This window comes from Gorilla gorilla, chromosome 10 (assembly GCF_029281585.2).
Source record: "Gorilla gorilla gorilla isolate KB3781 chromosome 10, NHGRI_mGorGor1-v2.1_pri, whole genome shotgun sequence".
Lineage (NCBI taxonomy): Eukaryota > Metazoa > Chordata > Mammalia > Primates > Hominidae > Gorilla > Gorilla gorilla.
The window spans coordinates 62,358,671-62,382,676 of record NC_073234.2 but is presented as its reverse complement, the minus strand read 5'-3'; the positions used below and the strand labels follow the sequence as shown (position 1 = coordinate 62,382,676).

Genomic DNA, 24,006 nt, shown 5'->3' with positions numbered 1-24,006 from the left:
CAGGGATGGCAACATTTTAGGCTAAATATAATCAACTGAGCACTTAGATACTTCAGCTGTTACAAGCACTTAGGAAATTACTTAGGCCATCCAAGGAAACTTTATAGCCAGACAAGTGTAGGAAAGACATGATTTATGGATAGTGACTTGACTTAAGTAAACTTGCTCATTTTTAACTTGAACATGTGTAAACAAGTTCTGTCTTTTCCTTTTTATAGAAAGCATTGTTTTCCATCTTCTCATCCTTGACACTTTTCTTTAGTTGGATTTTGACTTTTCTAAAATTTTATTTTGCATTGTGTGGCACAAAATTTAAATTGGTGATAAAAAAAATACAGAGTCTGGAAGAAGTACATTAGCATATAAGCAAATTTTTGCTTCCTCAAGTGGCCAGGCCACCAAACAGCTCTTCTTACCCTAAATTATACCCAAGTGAAACCATCACGTGCTGCTGCACTTTATTAGTTCACCAAGTACTTTAAGACATATTTTTCCCCAAGACAAAAGTCTTCCTTGAGTAAAAGATATGTTCACTTATTTTTCTACTTAGGTATTTTATATAGGATATCACACATGCAAATTGTCTCCTTTTTTTGGGTAGTATTCATGCCCAGATTAAGCGAATTATCTGTCAACATTTTTATTTATATATATACATATATATATATGTATATATATAAAATATATTTTTTTTTGAGAGAGAGAAAGAGTCTTACTCTGTCACCCAACCCAGAGTGCAGTGGCATAGTTTCGGCTCACTGCAACCACTGTCTCCTGGGTTGAAGAGAATCTCCTGCCTCTTCGCCCTCCCAAGTAGCTGGGATTATGGGCACCCACCACCACACCTGACTAATTTTTGTATTTTTTAGTAGAGATGGGGTTTTACCCTGTTGTCCAGGCTGATTTCAACCTCCCAACCTCAAATAATCCACCCACCTTGGCCTCGCAAAGTGCTGCAATTATAGGCATGAGCCACTGCGCCTGGCCAAATTATCCGTCAATATTTAGAATGTACTGTGGCCACCTCTAAAATTAGCTTTGCTCTGCTTTAGGACAACGTGTTTTAATTTAAATTTATTTGTTTCTCATTTCTTCACAAATAAAACTTTGTAGAACGTTATATAAACAAAGATTAAATAATTATATTTTTACTGAATAGCAAAATCAGGCAGGCATTTCAGTGTTCTCACTAAGTGTATAAACTAATTTTTTTTTTTTTGAGACGGAGTTTTCACTCTTGTTGCCCAGGCTGGAATGCAATGGCACGATCTCGGCTCACCACAACCTCCACTTCCCAGGTTCAAGCGATTCTCCTGCCTCAGCCTCCGTAGTAGCTGGTATTACAGGCAGGCACTACCACGCCGGGCTAATTTTGTATTTTTAGTAGAGATGGGGTTCCTCCATGTTGGTCAGGTTGGTCTCAAACTCCCAACCTCATGTGATCCGTCCGCCTCGGCCTCCCAAAGTGCTGGGATTACAGGCGTGAGCCACCACAACCAGCCAATATAAACTAATATTTTTAAGGGTATAAACATATAATATATAAACATATTCAAATTCATAGATGTCCACATTCATTCTTCCAATCTATCAAGTGGCAAACATTTATTGAAAACCTTTCATGTGCAAAGCACAAAGTCTGGTTTTGTAATAATCAATGATAAAACAAACAGGTATTTTTAAACTTGGTTGGGAAGACAGGCATGCAAAAACCTAAAAAATTTTAAGTCAAAATAAAACAAAAAGAATGTACAAGAAATGTTGTCTGGGAACTCCAAGGGAGCAACAATTAATTCCAATTTCAAGAATCTAGTAAAATATCACAAATTGCACTGAGTGAGGTAAATCTTGACAACCAGGCAAGGAGAGCCACAAATGGGGGAAAGGCTTCTCAGGCTGAGGGAAAGTGTCAACAAGGGTGGAGAAAGGGAAGACACAAAGGAATGTGGGGATTAACACCTAGTCCACTTTGGCTGGTGCCCATGTCTGAGATAAGGCTGGGAAAGGAATCTGGGCAGGATGAGTAAGTACTCTGAACACATGCTAGCATACTTGCACTTTACTCTGTAAACAAAGGGGACGCGCTGAAACAGGGGAAGTTTCTGCAAAGAAAAATCATGCAATTCAACCCTTGTTTACAAAGCTAACTAAACATGTGAAGCTCACTACATGTGTGAAGAAGAGGAAAAATGATTACTTCTTGAGCCAGAGTGGAGACAGCAGAAATGGAAAGGAGGTGACCAACACTTTGGAGAACGGAATAAACAAGTCTTGGTGACTGATAAGGTGATTTTAAAAATACTGAAACCATTCATAAAGCTTATGAAATATAGTAAGTCAAGCATTATAATGGTAGGGAAGTAATAGCATACATGACTCACAGTGTTGGCTTATTTCATTTTGAAAGTCAACTGTTCCAGAAAGCCCAGGTAGCCCACACTCAGTGACAACTGATCAGAGGAAGCACACAAGACTGAATCCATCTGACAATTTTACTAAAAACTCTCTAGTTGCCAAAGAGACCTAAATGATTTTTTAAAAGTAACGTATTAGAAAAGTAAATTACTGAAAAGGCACCGATATCTATCCATATCAAACACTGTTCATTTCCATGAATACAGTTTGTTATAGATTTCTGTTGAGAGAAAAAACTAGAACAGCAACAGTAGAACTTGACAACTCTTGGGGAGAATATTAAGGAAAATGAGGACGCTGAAATAGCAAGTAGTTGGTGTTAGAAATAATCTAACATAATAGTTCTTTTAAAAAAAACCTTAGACACTAGAATTAGAGCCTACATTTTTAAAGTCTCATGATCACACAAAGGTTTAAGAGCCTATGTCTAGAAAATCAAGTGTAATATGGCAACAAAGTTAAACTGTTTGGAGGAAATTAAGGTTTTCTAAATATACGTTAACACTGTCAGAGGTGTTTGAACCAGAGCAACTCCATCTTGAATAGGGGCTGGGTAATAAGGCTGAGACCTGCTGGGCTGCATTCCCAGGAGGTTAAGGCATTTAGTCACAGAATAAGATAGAAGTTCAGCACAAGATGCATGTCATAAAGACCTTGCTGATAAAACACACTGCTATAATGAAGCTAACCAAAGCCCACCAAAACCAATATGACAATGAGAGTGGCCTCTGGTCATCCTCACTGCTACACTCCCACCAGCGCCATCACAGTTTACAAATGCCATGGCAACATGAGCAAGTTACCCTATACGTTCTAAAAAGGGGAGGCATGAATAATCCACCCTTTGTTTAGCATATAATCAAGAAATAACCATAAAAATGGGCAACCAGCCACCCTGGTGCTGCTCTGCCTATGGAGTAGCCCTTCTTTTATTCCTTTACTTTCTTAATAAACTTGCTTTCACTTTACTGTACAGACTCACCCTGAATTCTTTCTTTCACGAGATCCAAGAACCCTCTCTTGGTGTCTGGGTCGGGACCCCTTTCCAGTAACAATACTACTCCTTTCCCTATTACTTTTTCTTCACAAACCTTCTTTTATTTAAAAAACTCAAAGATAATAAATAACTTTTACTCTATATCTGTACTTGTTCTGATTAAAATTAAAATTCATATATCAATATCATTTTAAATACACTAGAGGAATTGTCTATCTAAAGACATTCTGAGATAAATATTTTGAAAGTAAAATAGCCTTTTTTGTTTGTTTTATTAAAGATAAATTATCACCACCTGGTTTAGCTAGTTTACAATGGGCTTTGACAATCACATTATTTCCTTAAACTGAAGTATGTCTCCATTTTATTTCAAGGTCCTGCTTCTCCAATCATAAAATTATGAAACTCCAAGTAATATCATAGGTCATCTTGACCAGAGACTCAACCTTTCTATAGGATCTAAGATCCAGTGAAGTGGCATGATTGTCAAAGGTCACAGAGCTAGTTCCAGAAATAAAACAGATGCTGTTTCTTTGCTGAAGTGTTCCACAAGGAAGCAAGATGCCATATATATGACATTCCAATGGCACAGTGATTTAAGTGAAACAAAGAAATTAAAGCCATTATAAGACATGTCCTAAGTCAAAAAATCAATCATCTTTTAGGTAGTGTACTTCAAACTTTTCCCAAAAAAACATTTTTAAATTTACTAATTTAAATTATCAATTAAGAGAGAAGTTCACTAGTAACTTGATATTGATTATGCCTCCTTTCCCCAATGCCTACAAGAGGCTTTGGATGAAACCACTGGCATAAAAATCAATTGTAATCAACTTTCTAATATCTCTGCTTCCATAATTAATTTGAGAGTGGAGATACCAAGATAAGTCAGATAATAAGCTATATCTAAAATCGTAGGTAATTGAGATGGGTTTAGCAAATACATTTATTATTCTAGTGTAGTTCCCACGTATCCCTTAGTCTCACGTGCTTGCTCTCACTCTAGCTCACTCTCTCTCTCTCTCTCTCTCTCATATTCTTTGCTTATAGCTTGGAAACATGAAAACCTACTTAAGACATTAAAGAAAAATGTTTGTGTTACTTTCAATTACCAAAAAATCCACAAATAGGAGTACATTTAGATAAAAGAGTACTCCTTTATAGGAGTACATTTAGATAAAAGAGGATTGTAGGAATGCTCAGAGTTATAGGAGATGGATGCAATAAGAAGGATCTGCAGACAGTGAGAAACAATTACATTTCTCAAAATGATTATAAAACCACTATTATGCTAAGGCAGAGACACATGTTGGTTTCAACCAGTTATGGCAATTATAATCATATCTCTGGTTCATTACACTCTCTGACATTTGAGATCGTTCTTAATAAAATTAATGTGTCACTTGTTACTTATTTTACATACATAGAGAGCATGAAGCTAATTAGCAAGGTAAGAAAAAATTGACTTTTACAAACTCATGCCACAATTCATATAGCTCAGAATAATGTACTGATATTAATATCGAAGTAGTTATTTTATTTACATGAAATTCTGAAGAATGAATTTTCCATGAAGGGAAACTCTGGAATTAGGTATTATTGAAAAGCTAGCAAGTTAAACGGTGACTTCCCCAGTACTAAGAAAGCACTGGACTGAAATGGTAGGGCCTGAGGTCAATTCTCAATTCCACTGGTAAATTTGAATGTCACATAGTCATTTCAATTAATTTTTCTTACTTTTCATTTGCCCAGTCTATCATCTCTCTCCAGTATTTAGTTTTCATCTCACCCTGCCTGCTGATTTCTAGCTAAATAGTCTTCTCATTACTTAATTTCCCACATCTTCATTAGGTAACTCAGCATCAGAAAAAGATAAGAATCAATACTGGAAATAAAACATCACATGGTTAAAGTTTATGCCACTCCTATGAATTGCTCTACTCAAAGCTCTCACCAGTAGGGAACAGAAAAACAGGAAAGAATTCTGTATTTTGCATCCTCAGAGAAATATATCCTTTGTGGTAGAGTAGTGTTGATATGATCTATTATAATTGCATCTCCTAAGCTTTATAATTTTTTTTAGTTACTAACACACTGGTATTGACAGAAAAGAGCTCCACTCTTCAGCCGACAATAAAGAATTTATGGAAGAACAACATAATATAGCTAATGGTCATAAGCATATGCTTAGGAATTAGACATATATGGATAGGAACTCAACTTTGCCACTTACTAGATACGTGACTTCAACCAAATTACTTATACTCTCTCTAAACCTCAATTTCTTCACTTGTAAAACAGGACATAACATCACCTCTTTTCAGAATTGCAAGGATTGAATGAATTAGCCCACATTAACCACTTTATACATTGTCTGACAAAGAGTTAGATTTTGAGATTAATTTAAAGAAAATAGATGGCAAATATCCAAAAGTTGCTTGTTTCTTGGCTTCATTAAAATAGCTTATATTTGAATTCGTTTACTGTCTAATAAATAGAAATATTTGCTGGGGACTATCAATGATATTTTGTTTCTTCAGAGTTTCAGAAAATCAGCTGATGATTCCCTCAGAAGGTCTGCAACATTATTCTTCACAGAATAAACCTGACAAAAACCCTCACAGTTTGAACAAGAATGTCTGGTAGCTAATGGTCCTGGCTGGAGAGGCACTAACACTGAAAGTTGTCATTAAGTTTGCCAATATTAAGGTATTGTGTATCAGGGAGTGAACATCATTGGTCCCTGGGGCAGGCACCTTTTAAATACATCCTATTTTATTACGGGCAATAACTACTTGCCTTACCTCAGCCTGTATTGGCAACTACAGCAGTATCTGTTTTATCATGCCCAACACAAAACAGCTGTCTTAAATATCAGCCCGTTGACTTTACTGAGCAGATACAAGAATGTTCTTTTGTTGTAAAACTTGGTTATTATAGCAGACCACCTCCTACCTGTCAAATCCCACATGACTGATTGTGTCTTGGCAGAAGTGGGCCTATGGGGTGGAATCTGTAGAAACTGAGTGTGCATTTACAAATCCACACTATTCTAACGACTGTTTTATTCCACACTCTCTCCACATTGAATTAATCAGCATGGGATAACATGCAGCTTTATCACTGTCACCTTGGTTCTATGTTTCTGTGGCTCCCCAAATTGACTGTAAATTTTTCCAAAATACAGATACCTTCTTCTAAGTTGCTGTGTGCCACACAGTAAAATGCTGAAGAACCTGGGATAAGACTAATAGCTACTTAGTGCTTTTCTTGAGACAGGCTGGGCATTGTACAGACTTTATTTCATTTACTTATCCAACAACCTTGAAATGTTGGTTTTTAAATCATTTCCATGTTACAGATTAGGAAATGAGGTTCCAAAAGTTGAAACAGGTTACCCAAAATAACATTCCAAAAAGGGATAAAAATGAGATTTAAAGACATCTGTCTGATTTCTAATTCCATTTTCTTGCTGCTATACTCTGCTGCCTCAAATTCTCATTAATCTCTAAATGCAACATTCTTATGGTAATAAAAGTATTTAGAAAAGTGCAGCCAGTAGCTTAGCCTTGATTCTGCGTATTTAAATAGGAATGGGATGGAAGTAACCAAAACAAGCTACCAAAATCCCTTTGAGAAGATAGCTTATTAATCATTTCAGTTCTAGAAAACTATCCCCAGGAAAAAAAGTAACCAGAGATGTTAGATGTTTGTGATGGAGAATACTCATTTTTAACACTGTTTTGAATAGCAACTTTTTGAAATAAATTTTGGAAAACAAGGGTTAAGTTAAATAAATATAGTACAACCATATAATAGAATACTGCACAGACATGGAAGGTTATATTTCCAAAGACTAATAACAACAACATATTCATGATATAATATTCAGGGAAAAGTACAGGAAAAATATTGTATAGAATATATAATTATATTCTATATTAATACACACTATTAATATATTACATATTGTATTATGTATTATATATTATATATGTGTGTATATATTCATATACACAGAGAGAGAATATAAATGTGATGCTATACATGAGACAAAAACGAACTCATTTGCTCATAGTTTGATGGAACCGCGAAGGATTTTAATTTTTTTATTATCTCTTTGTAATCATTGAGTGCTTAACTAATGTCACAAGCAGTGTTTTATCTCACTTACATGTATTAACTTATTTAATCCTCAAAGCAAATATAAGAACTGGGGGCTATTATTATCCCCACTTTACAGATGAGGAAACTGAGGAACAGATGTTTCAAAGATACTAAGTGGCAGAGCTAATCTAGCCCTACACCCACGTTCTTCAGCGCTAAGCAAAACTGGCTCTCAAACAGGCTACCAACTGGATGAAATCTCTTTGAGAGGAATTGTGTTTCTTCTCAGTCTTGAGTAAACTCAAATAGGGGATGTAGGCTTCTGCCTGCTACAACACAAATAACAGGCCTAAAGGAGCACAGCTATTACCACCCTCTCCTGTGGGATCCTGTCCTTTAAACTGCTTCTAGATTAGCATTCTCCACATACCAGGGCTGTTTTAGAACCCCTCAGGCCCCAAATGCTAAAAAACACAGGCAGACCAAAATACTGGTGGAACAACAATGTTAAATAAGGTATTTCTCTGAAAAAAAAATATACCAGGGCAACTCTCACATTAAGACTTCAACGCCACAGTTCAGAAAGTTCCCAGGACAAATTTTACTGAAACTCTGGGGCTAAGACAAACCTAAATATGATCAAAAAAGGCACTACAGGGTGACTACAATCTTGAACCACAGGATCTCAAGAGCTGCAGAGACAGAATAGGATGTTACGGTCTACAACAACTTTACCCTCTGTTTACCTGTCATATGGCTCATTAACAGCACAACAGGCAGTCTAATATCCCTAGCTTATATAACTTAATTTATCAACTAACAACATCACTTGAAAATCTATTTACATAGTAACTCCAAATTTTTTGTCTGACTAAAGAAAGGTAAAGTATGCTAAGAGATGAACCAATGTGGACTAAGGTAGAGTCTCCAACTGTTGTGTTTTAATGCTTTGATTCCTTTCACCACAGATCATTAGAACAGCACAGGTATCTACCTCAGACAGCCAACTCCAAAAAGGGTCAGACCCTCTCTCTTGGAATCTAACTTTGCTTTCGCAGGTGGTCAGTTAATCACTAAGTGTAGCTGGACTTGTAACATGTAAACTTGCAAAGGATATGCCACCAGTGGATGGAGAAACAGGGAAAGAAAAATACAACTTCAAAGTAAGAGAAGAATAAAGGTATAGAGAGGACCACATGAAAAGGAGAGGGAGAAACTTAAAAGTCTATAAGTTCCTAACTGCAATATACTTGCTATCACAACTTTTATGATTATAAAATCATACAACCCCACTTATTCCAGTAGAGAAGGAAGACCAGAGATAGTGCTGAACTTGACACTACCACTTCTAATAGTGACAGTCTAACAAGAGTGTTATGAACTGAATGTTTGTGTCCCCCCAAAATTCATGTGTTGAAATCCTAACCCCTAATGCGATGATATTAGGAGGTAGGGCCTTTGGGAGATGATTAGGTCATGATGATGGTGCCTGCCCTTATGAATGGGAATACTGTCCTAATAAAAGGAACCCCAGAGAGCTCTCTCACTCTCTGTAGGCCATGTCAAAGTACAGTGAGAAGCTGGCAGCCTGTAACCTGAAAAAAAGCTCTCATCAGAACCTGACTATGTTGGCACCCTGATCGCAGACATCCATCCTCTACAACTGTGAGAAATAAATGTATGATGTTAATAAGCCACCTCGTCTCTGGTACTTTATTATAATAGCCAGAACTGAACCAGACAAACAACAATAATTTTCTTTTATATAAGGCTTTACCTTTTCCAAAAGTCCATAAACAGTGATGTGCAAGTATATATTTTAAAACAACCTCTTCAATAAACAGCTGAACATTTGTGTGTACAAAATTTGTTATTTTTTACTGATGTGTAGAGTATGTAGCTTGGCACACAATCTACAAATAATAAGTTGCATATAGTACTTTTATTATAAACTCCATAGAGTCAACTGATTCCCACAGAATGATTTCTTAAATATAGATGACAAAAGGGTAAGTCAAACACTGATTTGCAGTGTTTGCCAATTTCCATGGTGTAAATATTCCCACTATGGCTTATTTCAAGCTGCCAAGGTGGCATACATGAATTGGGAAGAGAACAGAAGCACAGCACTGCAGAATACTTTCAACACACAGATTTAAAAAATAGAGAATAGATGATTATTAAAAAAAACAGATGACAGTAACATGTAGTAAAGCAATTAGGAAGTTATAACCTTTCAGCATTTCTTAAATTTATTTTTAATATAATTTAATTTTGTTTATAAAATTCAATTTTTAATAGTCACTTTAACAACTGACTTACAAATTTCTGTTCCCAAACCCATTTAAGCTCCAGCACACCATCAAAAAGTATCTTCCTAACACCCTACTAGGGTGGGTTTTACTAACTCAGATCAAGGGACTAGAGTTAGAGTCACTTACTCATGAAACCAGGAGATTAAAATAATTAGTGTGTATAACCAGCACAGGTTGAACTTGTTAAAAGCTCAGATTCCTGGGTCCCATCCCCAGAGATTTTGATTCAACAGATCTGCTGTGGGACCTAGGAATGATATTTTAACAGGAGAAATCCCCCTTCCCACATTAGACAATTTGGCTATAGAACTGCAGCATCAAACATTTACTAACTACATATTCTGTGCCAAGCTCAGAATGTAGTACATGGACATGAAAGAGACAAAACTTGTCCTCAACGAGAATAGAAAGACTAAGAGTGGTAATATACCTATGACACTGGCACACCCCGGCTACTTTGGGACTAATCCAGTTTAGGAGCACAGCCTAATCCAGAAAAGAAGGGGAAGGGAGGTAGGGCAGGGCAAAGAGCAGCACCTGTGTAGCCACAAAAGCATGAGGAGTTTGGTCGTCTAGGATGAACGCTCACGCTTTGGGACTGTACCTCTTATGAGTATTTTTTAGCCGTATTTCTCGGGCATGCATTTTGGGCTACGGCACACATCTGTTTATCAGACTATATACAGTTGCTGGGTTCATGCAAGGAGTGATGGGAGATGAGGCAATAGACTTACACCAGGTCAGGAAGGGCTTTTTAGAATGCCTAGCACCACATAGGCACTCAACCCTTTTCCACTTCATAGTCTTCCTTCCACTTTAATGTTTAAAGTCAGTATTGGCCGGGGGGCAGTGGCTCAGGCCTGTAATTCCAGCACTTTGGGAAGCCAAAGTGGGCAGATCACTTGAGGTCAAGAGTTCCAGACCAGCTGGCCAACATGGTGAAATCCCATCTCTACTAAAAATACAAAAATTGGCTGGGCGTGGTGGTAGGCACCTGTAATCTCAGCTACTCAAGAGGCTGAGGAAGGAGAATCGCTTGAACCTGGGAGGTGGAGGTTGCAGTGAGCAGAGATCGCACCACTGCACTCCAGCCTGGGCCACAGAGTGAGATTCCATCTCAAATAAATAAATAGTCAGTATTATCACCATTATAGGATTATTTCTGTGACAGGATGTACATTTGATACCTAACATGCAAAGTCTAGAAATACACAATATTCTCACTGCTTTTATTATTGATAAGCTGACTTCTCAATCAGAGAAAATGATGAAAATCAGTGAAATAGTGCAACAAATCAAGGACCCAAGGAAAACAGGTGATTACTGCATATTATTTTTCCCAGTGGGTTTACCTCATTCTATAGTAATAAGCTTTCAGAATAAAATGGAAATATTACCTTAGTTTATCTCTCAAGGTTGTATCATTTCAGCTACAGGCATTTTTAGTTAATTAAGTAAGCTAATTAATTTAAAAATCTACAAATTTATACAATAAAAGAAAATGAATGCAAGAAGAGCTAGACAATGGGTAGAAGACGAAGGAAGTCAAATAGCAGGAGCTTGCCTCTGCATACATACATCTAGAAAAGGTTACCTCTCACCCCCTTAACACAAATTTAAGTGGCTATAAATTTAACCACTGTCCCTTCTCTAATCCAAACCATGCCTATCCAGCTTGTCTCTGCCCAAGCCCCATCTCCCCTTAGTAATATATTCCAAGCACCCTATTCCACAATGATCCTTTCCCTCCTCATGCATGAGCCTCATCTTTAAATTTAGCCCCGTTACCGTGTCTTTTGTAGTGTTTATCTCTCAATCAGATTTTACATTTTCAGAGAAGAGAACTTCTTTTGCATTTCTCATGGACCCTAGCATAAACATAGACATATAAAAGGCACTCAGACACTTGATGAATAAACAGACTAAATTATTTCCATGAATTATATTCAAGCTTCAATTGTTGATCTTTTTCACCTTCCCCAAAATGAAGATAAAAACTTTGTCATAAAGCTTTTAATGATAGGGGACAGTGAAAGGAGGTGAAAGAAAGGAAATGAAGAAAAGAAAAGGAAAGGAAAGAGAAAAAAGAAAAGAGAAAGAGAAAAGAAAGAAAGAGAAAGAAAGAAGGAAAGAAAGAAAGAAAGAAAAAAGAAAGAAAGAAAAAGAGAAAAGAAAAAGAAAGGAAGGAAGGAAAGGAAGGAAAGAGAAAGAAAGAAAGAAGAAAGAAAGAAAGAGAAAGAAAGAAAGAAAGAAAGAGAAAGAAAGAAAGAAAGGAGAGAGAGAAAGAAAGAGACAGAATGAGAAAGAAAGAACCTATTCAAACCTGAGCTGCTTTTGAAGTGTGGGCAAATCCTCAGAAGTCTCTGGTATAGTAAGGCAAGGGAATTCCTTACTCTGCCTGCCCATAGCAAGGCTCAGAGGCCTTCAACTGTGCTTTGTTGCTAAGTGAAATCCCCACAAACTTTCTACAAAACATGTTCTTGATGCACATCAAAGAAGATAGAGAAAGAGGGAACAGGTATCCCAATGCTGGTTCTATCCTTGTGTTCTTTAACCAACTTATTGAAGTTCAAAAGAGGACTTTTACAGAATTCCATACCTGAATCATATATAACACATTTATTCAACAAATGTCATTTCCGATATTATAATAATAGCTAACATTTTTGAAAACATGTTTTTGTTTCATGCATTGTGTAAGCGCTTTCACACACCACCTTGATAACACTCTATATAAGGTAAATACCATAATTATTCTTACTTTTGGAGATGAGAATGCTTAGACAGACTGAATAAGAACTTACTCCAAGGTAGCAAGAACAAGTCACAAAGCCAGAATTTGTACTTAGGTCTCTGATGCCAAAGCCCAAACTAAACCACCTCCTATGGTTACAAGATCCAACAATACTCAAATATTTTTATCTTTGAATTTTAATGTATTAAAAATAAATTTAACCCACCTTTTCAGGAACTATTCCCAAACCTATTCCAAAGGCACTAACTTGGGTATTTAATTATGTTTCTCTTTGCCCGAAAGATGCTTTTTACCTCAAACTTATCGTAAATAGTAAGCTGAGTCAGAAGCAACTCAAACAATAGACTAAGCACTAGTGCCCCTGGCAGAGATGCTTGACACTAAGTATTCGGGTTCTCTTTCAGGATTCTTTTTTTCCTGTTAGAAATCTTAAAAATTAAAAACAAAATGTCAAAGCAATGTTATGAAAAAAAGCTGGAACAAGAGATTTGCAGGTTCTGAGGCAGCAAACTGAAACAAATTGCCTTAAGCCAATTGACTTCAGTATGCCCAGCACACTCACAGAAAACATGCATCAAAAAAGGGGCTGCATTAAACATGGGCCCTACTGGCAGAATGACCAGTTTAGGTATAATTTCCCTTAAAAAGCTCATGGAAAAATTCAGATTTGATTGACAATATTCTTTTATATTCATTCCAAGTATAGGCCACATGCCATTCAGACTTTGCAGACTGTTGAGCAGAGGATAAGAACTCTAGTAATGCTGTTATTGTAGGACTTCCGGCTATCCATTATCTGTATATACCAGTAACTTCCCTCTAACATCGAAAGCAAGCTTCAGAGAAAAGAAAAAGGCCTAGGAATCCTCTAAAGAGTTTTCCAAACAGCTTCACCTGTTCCATTGACAGAAAAATCTCAGGCAGCACTTCAAGCAGTGACAGCAATAAGGCAAGAGCTTAATGATAGCTATCATTATCAGCATGATTATTTCCATAGTCCCAGATCAGTCTTAAGAGGCGGCAAACAATCAGGTGATATAGTTTCAGGGCTAGATAAAGGCTGTCCCCTACCCTCAAATAATACCTCTACTAGGGTTGCTGGTGCTCGAATTTCCACCCCCAGAAAAGAATTCCTTTGGCTTTAGGCTCAGTTTGTGAAAATGCAAAGTCAAGATTGATGGAATTTTAAACTTATTTACATCAAGATTACCCAAATTTGTTAGATATCTTCAAGGCAAGTTTGCTAAGGAAAGGAAAGGGAGGATGTCAGGGCATAAAAACAATCTTAGGGCAAAAATGGATAAATGAGGAGACAGTTTTCCAGTGAGACAGACCCAATTATGCAAACAAGGGAGTGGGCTCCAGGGTCAATATTAATTCGCAAATTAGTGGCCAGTACCAGTTTAGCACCATCGCTCATCTCCTTCTCAAAATCATCTACGATATATAGCGGTGATGCTGCTTTATTTACAGGGCAACTAACCGAAAGGTCAGGACAACGAGTTTGCAATTTACAGTCTCTGGACAGGGTCGAAAATCAGCTTTTTTCTTTCTTTCTTTTTTTTTTTTTTTTTTTTTTTTTTTTTTTTTTTTTTTTTGAGATGGAGTCTTGCGCTGTCGCCCAGGCTGGAGTGCAATAGCAAGATCTCAGCTCATTGCAACATCCACATCCCGGGTTCAAGCGATTCTCCTGTCTCAGTCTCCCGAGTAGCTGGGACTACAGGCGCGTGCCACCACGTCCGGCTAATTTTTGCATTTTTAGTAGAGACGGAGTTTCACCATATTGGCCAGGCTGGTCTCGAACTCCTGACCTCGTGATCCACCCGCCTTGGCCTCCCAAAGTGCTGGGAATACAGGCGTATAAACTGTACTGAGCCACCGCGCCCGGCCGAGAGTCAGTTTTCACAAGCACTCAAATGTGGGCCCAAAAACAAAACAAAACAAAACAAAACAAAACAAAAGTCGTGACTTCCCAGATCTTAGGTAAGGCATAGATTCGTCTGCAAGGAGGGCCGAAATCTCTACCTATCAGGCAAAAGGCAAAAAGCCCGGAAGGGTGGGGGAGAAGCAAGCTGGAAGGCTCCAGGAAGCGGGTGGGGAGGAAGCTGCCGAGGTTGGAGCCAACCCTAGCAACAGCAGGTTTGCACACGCCTGGCAGAGGAAGTCCCGGGCCTAAGCGTGCAGCGGTCACAAGAGCTTTTGGCAGTGCTGTCCCCTTCGATTCCGGTCATCACCCAACCATCCAGCCCGGGTTTGGGACGGAAAACCGGCTTGTAATGTGGGCGGCGGCCGGTGTTTCCACAGCTGAGTCACAGCCCAGCCAACTTTTACAGCGTTTCCCAGAAAGAAAATACAAAGTCTCAGTCCCGGAGCCCACCGCTTCTAATTACCGCTCCCCTGTGTCACCTGACCCGGGGTAACTCCAGCCCCACTACTGAGATATTTCCCACTCATGGCGCAACTTCTTGCCTGCGCAAAGCCTCGTGGTACCCCGAGCGCTCTCCAAGTGCTACCAACCCCACAGATGAGAGGGCAGGAGGGAGGGGAAGGGCTGCGTCCTCACCTGCAGGACACGGACACCTCCACCCGCGTGGCCGGGATGGCAGCGCTCAGCTGGTTCAAGTCCCCGATGCCCGCAGTGCTGGTGTAGCGGCTGTCCATATTGGGAGGAGGCGCCTTGGACTTGTCCGGCGCCCACAACCACAGCTCGGGAGGACTGAGGGCTAGCTCCCGTCAGGCGGGGATGGGGGTTGAGGGTGGAGGCAGAAGAAGGAGGCGGAGGCAGCGCGCGGGATGGGGGAGGGAAGGGAGGAGGCGGACCTCCGCGCAGAGCCACGAGGGAACCGCGAGCCAGTCCTGGGTGAAACTGACGCTGCCGGGCAAGTGGCGCGCGGGGATCCCGGTTTCCCAGCCCCCTTCCGGCAGGCAGCAGCCCGGGCGGGGGACACACTCCGTGATCCCCTCCTGGCTGGAGGGGTCAGGCTTGGTGGACCCAGCAAGCAGCCTGATGGAGAAGGTGGCACCAGACGCAGACCCCTACCGTCCAGGACGGCAAGCCCTCGCCCGCTCTGCGTGCTTTTAGGTTTTGTCTCCACCTCTGCACACCCACACTCGCCTCCTGGGCCGCGACAGCTTCCTTCTGTCAATCAGGTGTGGACGGGAAGGTCTCGAAGTTTCCTCGCCTGAGTTAAAAGCTGGAGGTGGGGGCACCTCTGCCCGTTCCTAACTGCCCCGTTATAAGGTCCCCCTCCCCACAATTGGTTCTCACCTCGCCCTCGGAGCTCATGGGAGATCCCTCCGTCCCTCCTACTGTGCCCTCGGGCAGATGAGTCTGGTCCCAGCTTCTGGACTGCCCACTGTCGGCCACTTGAGAGTTGGGGACGGTGGGGCATTGTGACGCTCTCCAACCTTGGAACGCGGTGGCAAAGTGGCCGATCAATATATGGGACAAGTGGGGGCGGGGGGGCGGACTCTAAGGTGGAAAAAACAATACTACTTGGGATTTAAGGAAGCAATCTGGATTCTGCCTCGCCTTGGTTCTTTGGAGCTTAGAGGTCTAACGGCGACAATCCTCCTACAGTAAGGGCTCTTCTGGGTCCCTCGTTTCCAAAGGCATGAAAGTTCTGACCTGAAAACGGGGGCCGGGGAGGGTGATGTCACAACCATATAACGCAGCTCCTTCAGCCGACTCCCACCCGCAAGACCTGAGACCTGACGGATAAAAGCAGAGAGGAGTCAGAGTGAGCCCTGCGTTTGGGAAACTGCATTCCAGGGCAGCAAGACTGGTGCCAAGACGGAGTCGTGGCAAAAGCATCCGAAGGTAGACGCGGCGCCCCTCCACTGCAGGGACCTTTGTTCCCCGCGCCTTCCCTCCTGCCTCGACCGAGCGCCTGCGGGTCCCGGGCGCTCGCCACCAGGCGGCGACGAAGAACAGGATGCGGCGCAGCTGGAAGGCGGAGGGTGGAGAGGGGGCGGGTGTCCGTCCGATTTAACGCTCCAAGCACGGAGTTTCCAGCTGGTTGGGCTAAGTCTGGGAGGAGCAGTTTTTGCGGTGGAGGACTTGCCTTGCGTTGTGACATTTTAATCCACTTGCAGCCTCCTGCCTAGAGAATCTATAGAGGCGGGTGAGAGTGTGTAGGTGCAGTCTTGCCGCTTCCCCTGCCGAGTGTACTTCCCCTGTTTCTTCTTGCTTTCCTTTCCTGATTTCCCCACCCACCGCTTTTTCTTCTTTTTTTTTTTCTTCCTCTTGTCCTATTACAAATTAAACTGTAGTTTACTGCGATTTGGAAATGCCCTAAAACTCCAGGCATTTCTATTATGCTGCTCAAAGTTAATTTGGCATAGAGATCTAGGGTTTTTTTTAAGCTCACCAGAATTTTACTTTACAGAAGCCTACTGAAGAGATGAAACTTGAGAACTTTAGTAGTCAACATGTGGGATACTTACGTCCAATTTGTTTCCACTTCAGTGAGGTATAACATATATAATGAACTGCACTTAAAGTGCATCCATCATTCGATAAATGTTGACTCATGTATCTCCCTGTGAAGCCATCACCAAAATCAAAATAATGAATCATTCCATCACCCAAAAGTTTTCTTACGTCGAAATCAGTACCTCCTTTCATCACTGAAACAACCCTCTAAGCAACCACTGATCTTTATGTCACTATAGAAGAGTTTGCATTTTTAAAAATTATGTATGTGGAATCATAAAGCAGGTAGTATTTTTGGTCTGGCTTCTTCCACTAAGCAAAGTTCTTTTGAGATTCATCTATGTTAGCATCAATAGTTCATTCTACTTTTTAAATATTTATTCATATATACAATGAAATAAATTTTTAATTTATTTTAAATTAATAAATTTCATTTATTTAATGAAATAAATTTTTAATTTATTTCATTGTATATATGCGCTATAAATTGTCCATTCACCTGATGATGGACACTTTGGTTGTTCGAACTTTGGGCAATTACAAATGAAACTGATATGAACATATATGTACAACTCTTTCTGTGGACGTATGTTTTCATTACTTCTGTGTAAGTACCTAGGAGTGGAACAGCTGGATCATATGGAATGTGTATGTTTAACTTTTTAAGAAACTATTAAGGCCAGGTGCGGTGGCTCATGCCTGTAATCCCAGCGCTTTGGGAGGGTGAGGTGGGCGGATCATGAAGTCAAGAGATCGAGATCATCCTGGCCAACGTGGTGAAACCCTGTCTCTACTAAAAATACAAAAATTAGCCGGGCATGGTGATGTGCGCCTATAGTCCCAGCTACTCCGGAGGCTGAGGCAGGAGAATCTCTTGAACCCCTGAGGCAGAGGTTGCAGTGAGTGGAGATTGATCGCGCCACTGCACTCCAGCCTAGGGACAGAGCGAGACTCTGTCTCAAAAAGAAAAAGAAAAAGAAACTATTAAACTTTTTTTTCAAAAGAGTTTTACTACTTTTCTTTACCACAACAGTATATAAGAGATCTGGTTGCACACATCCTTGCCAACATTTATGATGGTCTTTTAAATTTTAGCTTATCTAACAGATGTGTAGTAATATCTCATGTGGCTTCATGACGAATGATGTTGAACGTATTTTCCTATGTCTTTTTGCTATGTGTATACGTATCTTCTTTGGTGAAGTGTCTTCATATATTTTACTTATTTTTTATTATGTTGTTGGTTTTCTTATTTCTGAGTTTTGAGAATTCTTTATTCTGTATCCAAGACCTTTAACACATGTGGTTTACAAAATATTTTCTGACAGTCTGTGGCTTGTGTTTTCATTCTCCTGTCTATCAAAGAGAAGAAGTTTCTAATTGTGATGAATCTAGTTCTTCAACTTTATCTATTATAAATCATAATATTGATGTCAAAACTAAGAAATATTTGTCTAATGTGAGATCACAAAAATTATCATCTTCTATACTTTCCCCTAAAATTTCAGTTTTAGGTTTTATGTTTATCTCTATAATTTATTTTGGTTTTTCTAATCAAAGTTCTCATTTTTACACATTGTCATCAGATTTTGCTAGCACCATTTGTTGAAAATACTACCCTTTTTCATTGAAAAATCTTTGCATCCTTTGCGAAAAATTAACATATATCTATGAGTCCATTTTTTAGACTCTATCCTATTCCATTGACCTATTTGTCTTTCTTTAAACAAATGCCACAGAGTCTTGATTACTATAGCTTTAAAATAACTCTTAAAGTCAGGTAGTATAACTTTTCCAACTTTGATCCTCTTCAAAATTGTTTTTTTCATTTTTAATCCTTCTCATTTTCATATAAATTTTAGAATCAGCTAGACAAGGTCCACAAAAAGTCTTGTTGAGATTTTCATTGGGGTTGCATTGATTCTATGGACAGATTAGAGAATAATTGACATCTGATCCAAATTTATCTTCTGATCTATGAACATTATATATCTTTCCATTTATTTAGGTCTTCCTTAATATATGTCAGCAGTGGAGTGGTGTGCTTAAGGAGAGAGAGACTTGGAAAAATACAGACCGAGAACAAGGCCATGTGGAGATAGAGGCAGAGACTGAAGTTGTGCCACCAAAGGCAAAAAATATCAAGTATTGTCAGTAACCACAGGAAGCTGGAAGAGGCCAGGAAAGGTTTTTATTAGAGAGCTTGGAAGGAGCCTGACCCTGGAACACCTTGATTTTAGACTTCTGACCCCCAAAATTGTGAAGGAATAAATTTCTGTTGCTTTAAGCAATTCGGCTTGCAGTAATTTGTTACAGCAGCCCTAAGAAAAGTAATACATATCAATAACATTTATTATTTCCATTTTGCTGACTCTTTCAAGTTCTGTGCTTATAAATTCATCATAGTGAAGTAAGCTTTAAATGATAAAACTTTGAAAGTATACTCAAATTCTGTTGCTATAGTTAGCACAATACAGAAAGGAATATAATTTTTAAAAATAAATTTTAATAATATAAATATAAATTATGACATGTCTAAACTTTTATTTTGGAGATTTTATAATAAAAAGTTTATGTTTATTAAAATTCATTTAAATTAATAACATAAAGCCCTTGGAATATGCTAAAAATCAAAGATAAGTTACATTTACTATAACGTAATAAACCATCATTCACTGAATCAGTGATTTAGCAGACATTAATTCAATGTCTGCTATGCACTAGGCACTATACTAGATCTAAGAGCTAAGGCTCCTTCTGGCACTTATAGACCAAGTAAAAGTTAGCAAGGAGATACATTATTGGGTAAAGATTATACTGACTGAATCATCGAGCTCTGTTTTTTATATAGTTTCAACTTTTAGATCTCTGAGGTACATGTGCAGTTTTGTTAAATAGATAGATTGTATAATGTTGAGGTTTGGGATGCAAATTATCCTGTCACCCAGATAGTGAGCACAGTTCCCCAAAGTTTGCCTCCATCCTTCCCATCCCCCTCTATCAGTCCCCAGTGTCTGTTGTTGCCATCTTTATGTCCATGAGCACCCAAAGTTTAGTTCTCACATATAAGTAAGAATGTGCAGTATTTGGTTTTCTGTTCCTGAATTAATTTTCTTAGAATAATGGCCTCCATCTGCATCTGTGTTACAAAGAACATGATTTTGTTTGTTTTTATGGCTGTCTAGTATTTCGATGGTGCATATGTACTACATTTTCCTTATCCAATCCACTGTTGATGGGCACCTACATTAATGCCATATCTTGGTTATTGTGAATCACGGAGTTCTTTTCATTTTTGAGATTTTATTATTTCACAAGATTAGAGAAGACTTCAGTTTGTAAATTAAATGATTATTAACCATTATTTTCAGAAGGACTTATTTACAAAATAGCTTGGTTAAGGAGAGGCTAACGAGAAAAACACATGAAGAGAAAGACCAAACAAACAAGAAAACAAAAACAAACAAAAAAAAAACACTGTTGAGTCTCCAGTGAGAGCAACAAAACAGAAAGAAGGGAACATACTTTTTGAAGAATGTCCCTGAAACAGTGTATGCTTATAATATAAGGATAAAATGTATTTACCTTGCCTGGCAAGTGATGTGTCAGCTCACACATAATCCAAAACAAATTGGACTGAGCATTTCTTCAGGGTATAGCTTCATCATGGAACATTTGCGCTATTGGCTCCAACAACTATCCTAGCCAAAGATAAGTCAGAAATACCAGCATTGCCCTATGCTCACCTTTAAAATACCCTCAGGAAATTGAAGAAAATACATAGTTCTCTAACCTCTGTGGATAGCTTTATAATTACTTTAGCTACTTGACCTGCTCTATGAAGACACAGCTTAAAATAAAATAAACTTATATCACAGCAAAAACGGGCTAGTTGTTTAATTTTAGGGAGTGACAGATGAGGGAAGACATTGTGATGAGTGGCCAAAACATGTTTTCTGAGTACCTGCCTTCTCTCTGGATCAGATAACCACCTGGTTTTAAACCATACAAAGTGGATCAAGTATGTAAACAATTCAATCATTTCAAACATTCAAATTGTCAATATCACTAACACTGTTTGCTTAAAGTTACCTTTGTGACCAAGTAAGATCAGTGTCTCACCAACCTCATAAATTACCACCTTGCTAATAGCTAAGACAGTCGGAAGACTATCACTTTTAAAATCAACTTTAAAATACTACAAATAATAACAGAGTTAAGATCTGTCATGAATAAGTGTCTAGGGACAGTAAATCCAATATTTTAATCAAGTAACACTTTTCTAAGGGACCATGTATGATTATTTAGGTAAACCTAGTCTCAAGTAAATGTTTCCAAAGTAAATTTTACACTTAAGAGAGCACATAGAATGCGAAATCTTTTCAATTTCAGAATTTCACACTTCATATTTAAGCATATAATTTATTTCACATGATGTTTTGAAGGTCTTGGGTTGGTTTGGATATTTGTTTTCCATTATCACGGAGTCAACTGGCTCCACCCACTGGCTATTCAGTAAAGGGAGGCCATAAACTTGCAGGAGTTAAGAGAGAGTGTAGATCAGGAAGGTGACCAGAGGTTAGTTATTTTACTATAACTGAATCTTCTATTATTTTTAATGATAATACTTCAGCTATCTATTGTTGCATAACTAGCCCTCCAGCATTTAGTCATGCAAAACAACATGATTTTACTCTTTTTCATGATTCTTTGGGTCAGAAATTAGGGCACGGCTTGGCCAGGCGGTTCTGCTCCATGTAGCATGTTTGGGTCATACACATGGCTGCATTCAGCTAGAGGCTGGCCGGACTGGAAAATCCAACAAGGCTTCATTCCCATGTCTGGCAGCTCAGTGCCTTTCCCCCAAGTAGCTGCTCTGTGGTTTCTCCTCCTTCTAGAGTCTCTCCTGAGCTTCTCCACAACACAGTGGCTGGCTTTCCCAGAGCCAAAGTGGAAGCTGCCAGGTCTCCGAAAGCCTCGGCCCAGAACTGGCACAGTATCACTGATTTCTAATTGCCAAAACAAGTCTCAAGGCCACTGTAAGGAGCTGGAGGGAGCGGGGTGGCTGACTTGACTTACAGGGTAGAGCAGCATGCACGTATTATGAGGGAAGGAATTGATGGCAGGCATCCTTGGGGACTACCTACTTAAAATAGTCAATAGAGGCTAAAATAGCATGTATCCCCCACTTTAAAAAAAAAGACATTCATATTTTTTTTTCACTAGTTTAGACTTTTTCTAATTGAAAAGAACAAATACACTTAAGGAACCAGAAATCTCATAGCATACATTGTAATGAGTAGGCTCAGAGTAGTGAGCAAGTATTTGTCTTTAAGAATTGCTGTTATGCCAACTATAGGCTGAACAGTGGAGGTGGAGGAAGAAATATAGAAGACATGAAGGATATCTTCCCTCCTTCCAAGCATCTTAGAGTTTAGTGTGAGACCCAGCTTCAATTCATTGCACCAATAAAGAATATGAAAGAGCAAGAAGTAAGCAATGATTTGTCATGAGATAATGTGATATAGACTAATGTAATTGATGCTCAAAGGAAGGCATATTAATGAGAAAGACAAGCTATTAAAACTTTCCTGGAAAAATGGGACTTGACACTTTCCAACAGGTAAAAAAAGACAACTGACCAATATAGAAAAGGGTTACAATATAAGTAAATATAGAAGTAAAATTAAGTACTACATATGTTTGCACAGTAGAAAGACAACCAAACTCACCAAAGAAGTGTGCAAATTTGGATAGACAGCACAAAGTTATCTTAAAAGATCTTGTAATTAAAGTGAGGATATGTAAAACTTTCAGCAATCTAAAATTATACAATTCTGAACTGTAGCAGAGTAGCCATGAGTCACAAGTGGCTATTTAAATTAATTGCTATTTAATAAAATTTAAAATGCAGTTCTTCAGTTGCACAATTAGGTGGGTGCAAAAATAATTGCAGTTTTTGCAATTAAAAGTAATGGCAAAAACTGCAATTACTTGTGCACCAACCTAATACATTTCAAGTGCTCAATATCCACACCTGGCTATGGGCTACCCTATTGAATAGCGCAAATGATAGATGATTTCCTTTACTCTCTGAAGTTCTTTTTTTTTTTTTCTGGGAGATGGAGTCTCACTCTGTCACCTAGGCTGGAGTGCAGTGGCACGATCTCACCTCACTGCAACCTCCACCTCCCAGGCTCAAGCAATTCTCCTGCCTCAGCCTCCTGAGTACCTAGGATTACAGGTGCATGCCACCATGCTCGGCTAATTTTTGTATTTTAGTTGAGATAGGGCTTCACCATGTTGGCCAGGCTGGTCTCAAACTTGTGTTCTCAGGTGACCCGCCCACCTCGGCCTCACAAAGTGCTGGGATTACAGGCGTGAGCCACCACTCCCAGCCTACTCTCTAAAGTTCTATTGGATAGTGCTGACAACCTATTCTACTCCCTAAATATTTCTTAAATCTCCTCAACTTTCACATTCTCTCATCCACTCCATTAATGGTAGACATTAGTTTAGTCTATGGTCATCTTTCACCCCGGTGAATGCAGCACTCTCCTACCTTGTCTCCCTGTTTCCAGTCCCCTCCTCCAATCTTCTCCTCATTCCATGGCTAGAATGCACTTTATAAAACATTAATCTGATCTTGTCAAAATCCTTCCTAAATTGTTCATACCACTCTCCTTGTCTGTAATACTCCTCTCTGCCTTCCTCTTTAGCTAACACTTACATATTTGGCCCCAAATCAGATGTCACTACCTCAACAGTCTTTTCAGGTACTTCTGAGTCTCAATATTCTTACCTGTTAAATGATACCATTATGTGTGATATACAGTTAGTGAAAATTAGAGAAAATGTATGTAATTCATTTAGCACTTAACACTTAAAATGAGAGTAGTGATGCTGATTATAGTGATGACCATAATTTGGTGGTGATGGTTTAAACCCTCTGGCTCTATTTTCTTACGTAAGCTTCCCAGAG

General features: G+C 39.0%; 1 protein-coding gene across 1 annotated transcript in view; it reads right to left on the bottom strand.

The window, feature by feature from the left end:
- Window positions 1-16,772, bottom strand: part of CPNE8 (copine 8) — a 255,945-nt gene extending 239,173 nt beyond the window's left edge. The window contains exon 1 of the mRNA XM_004052956.5: window positions 15,153-16,772. Coding sequence (XP_004053004.2) covers window positions 15,153-15,250 — 98 coding nt within the window. The 5' untranslated portion in view covers window positions 15,251-16,772. The remainder of the gene's footprint in view (window positions 1-15,152) is intronic.
- Between the last annotated feature and the right edge of the window lie 7,234 nt (window positions 16,773-24,006).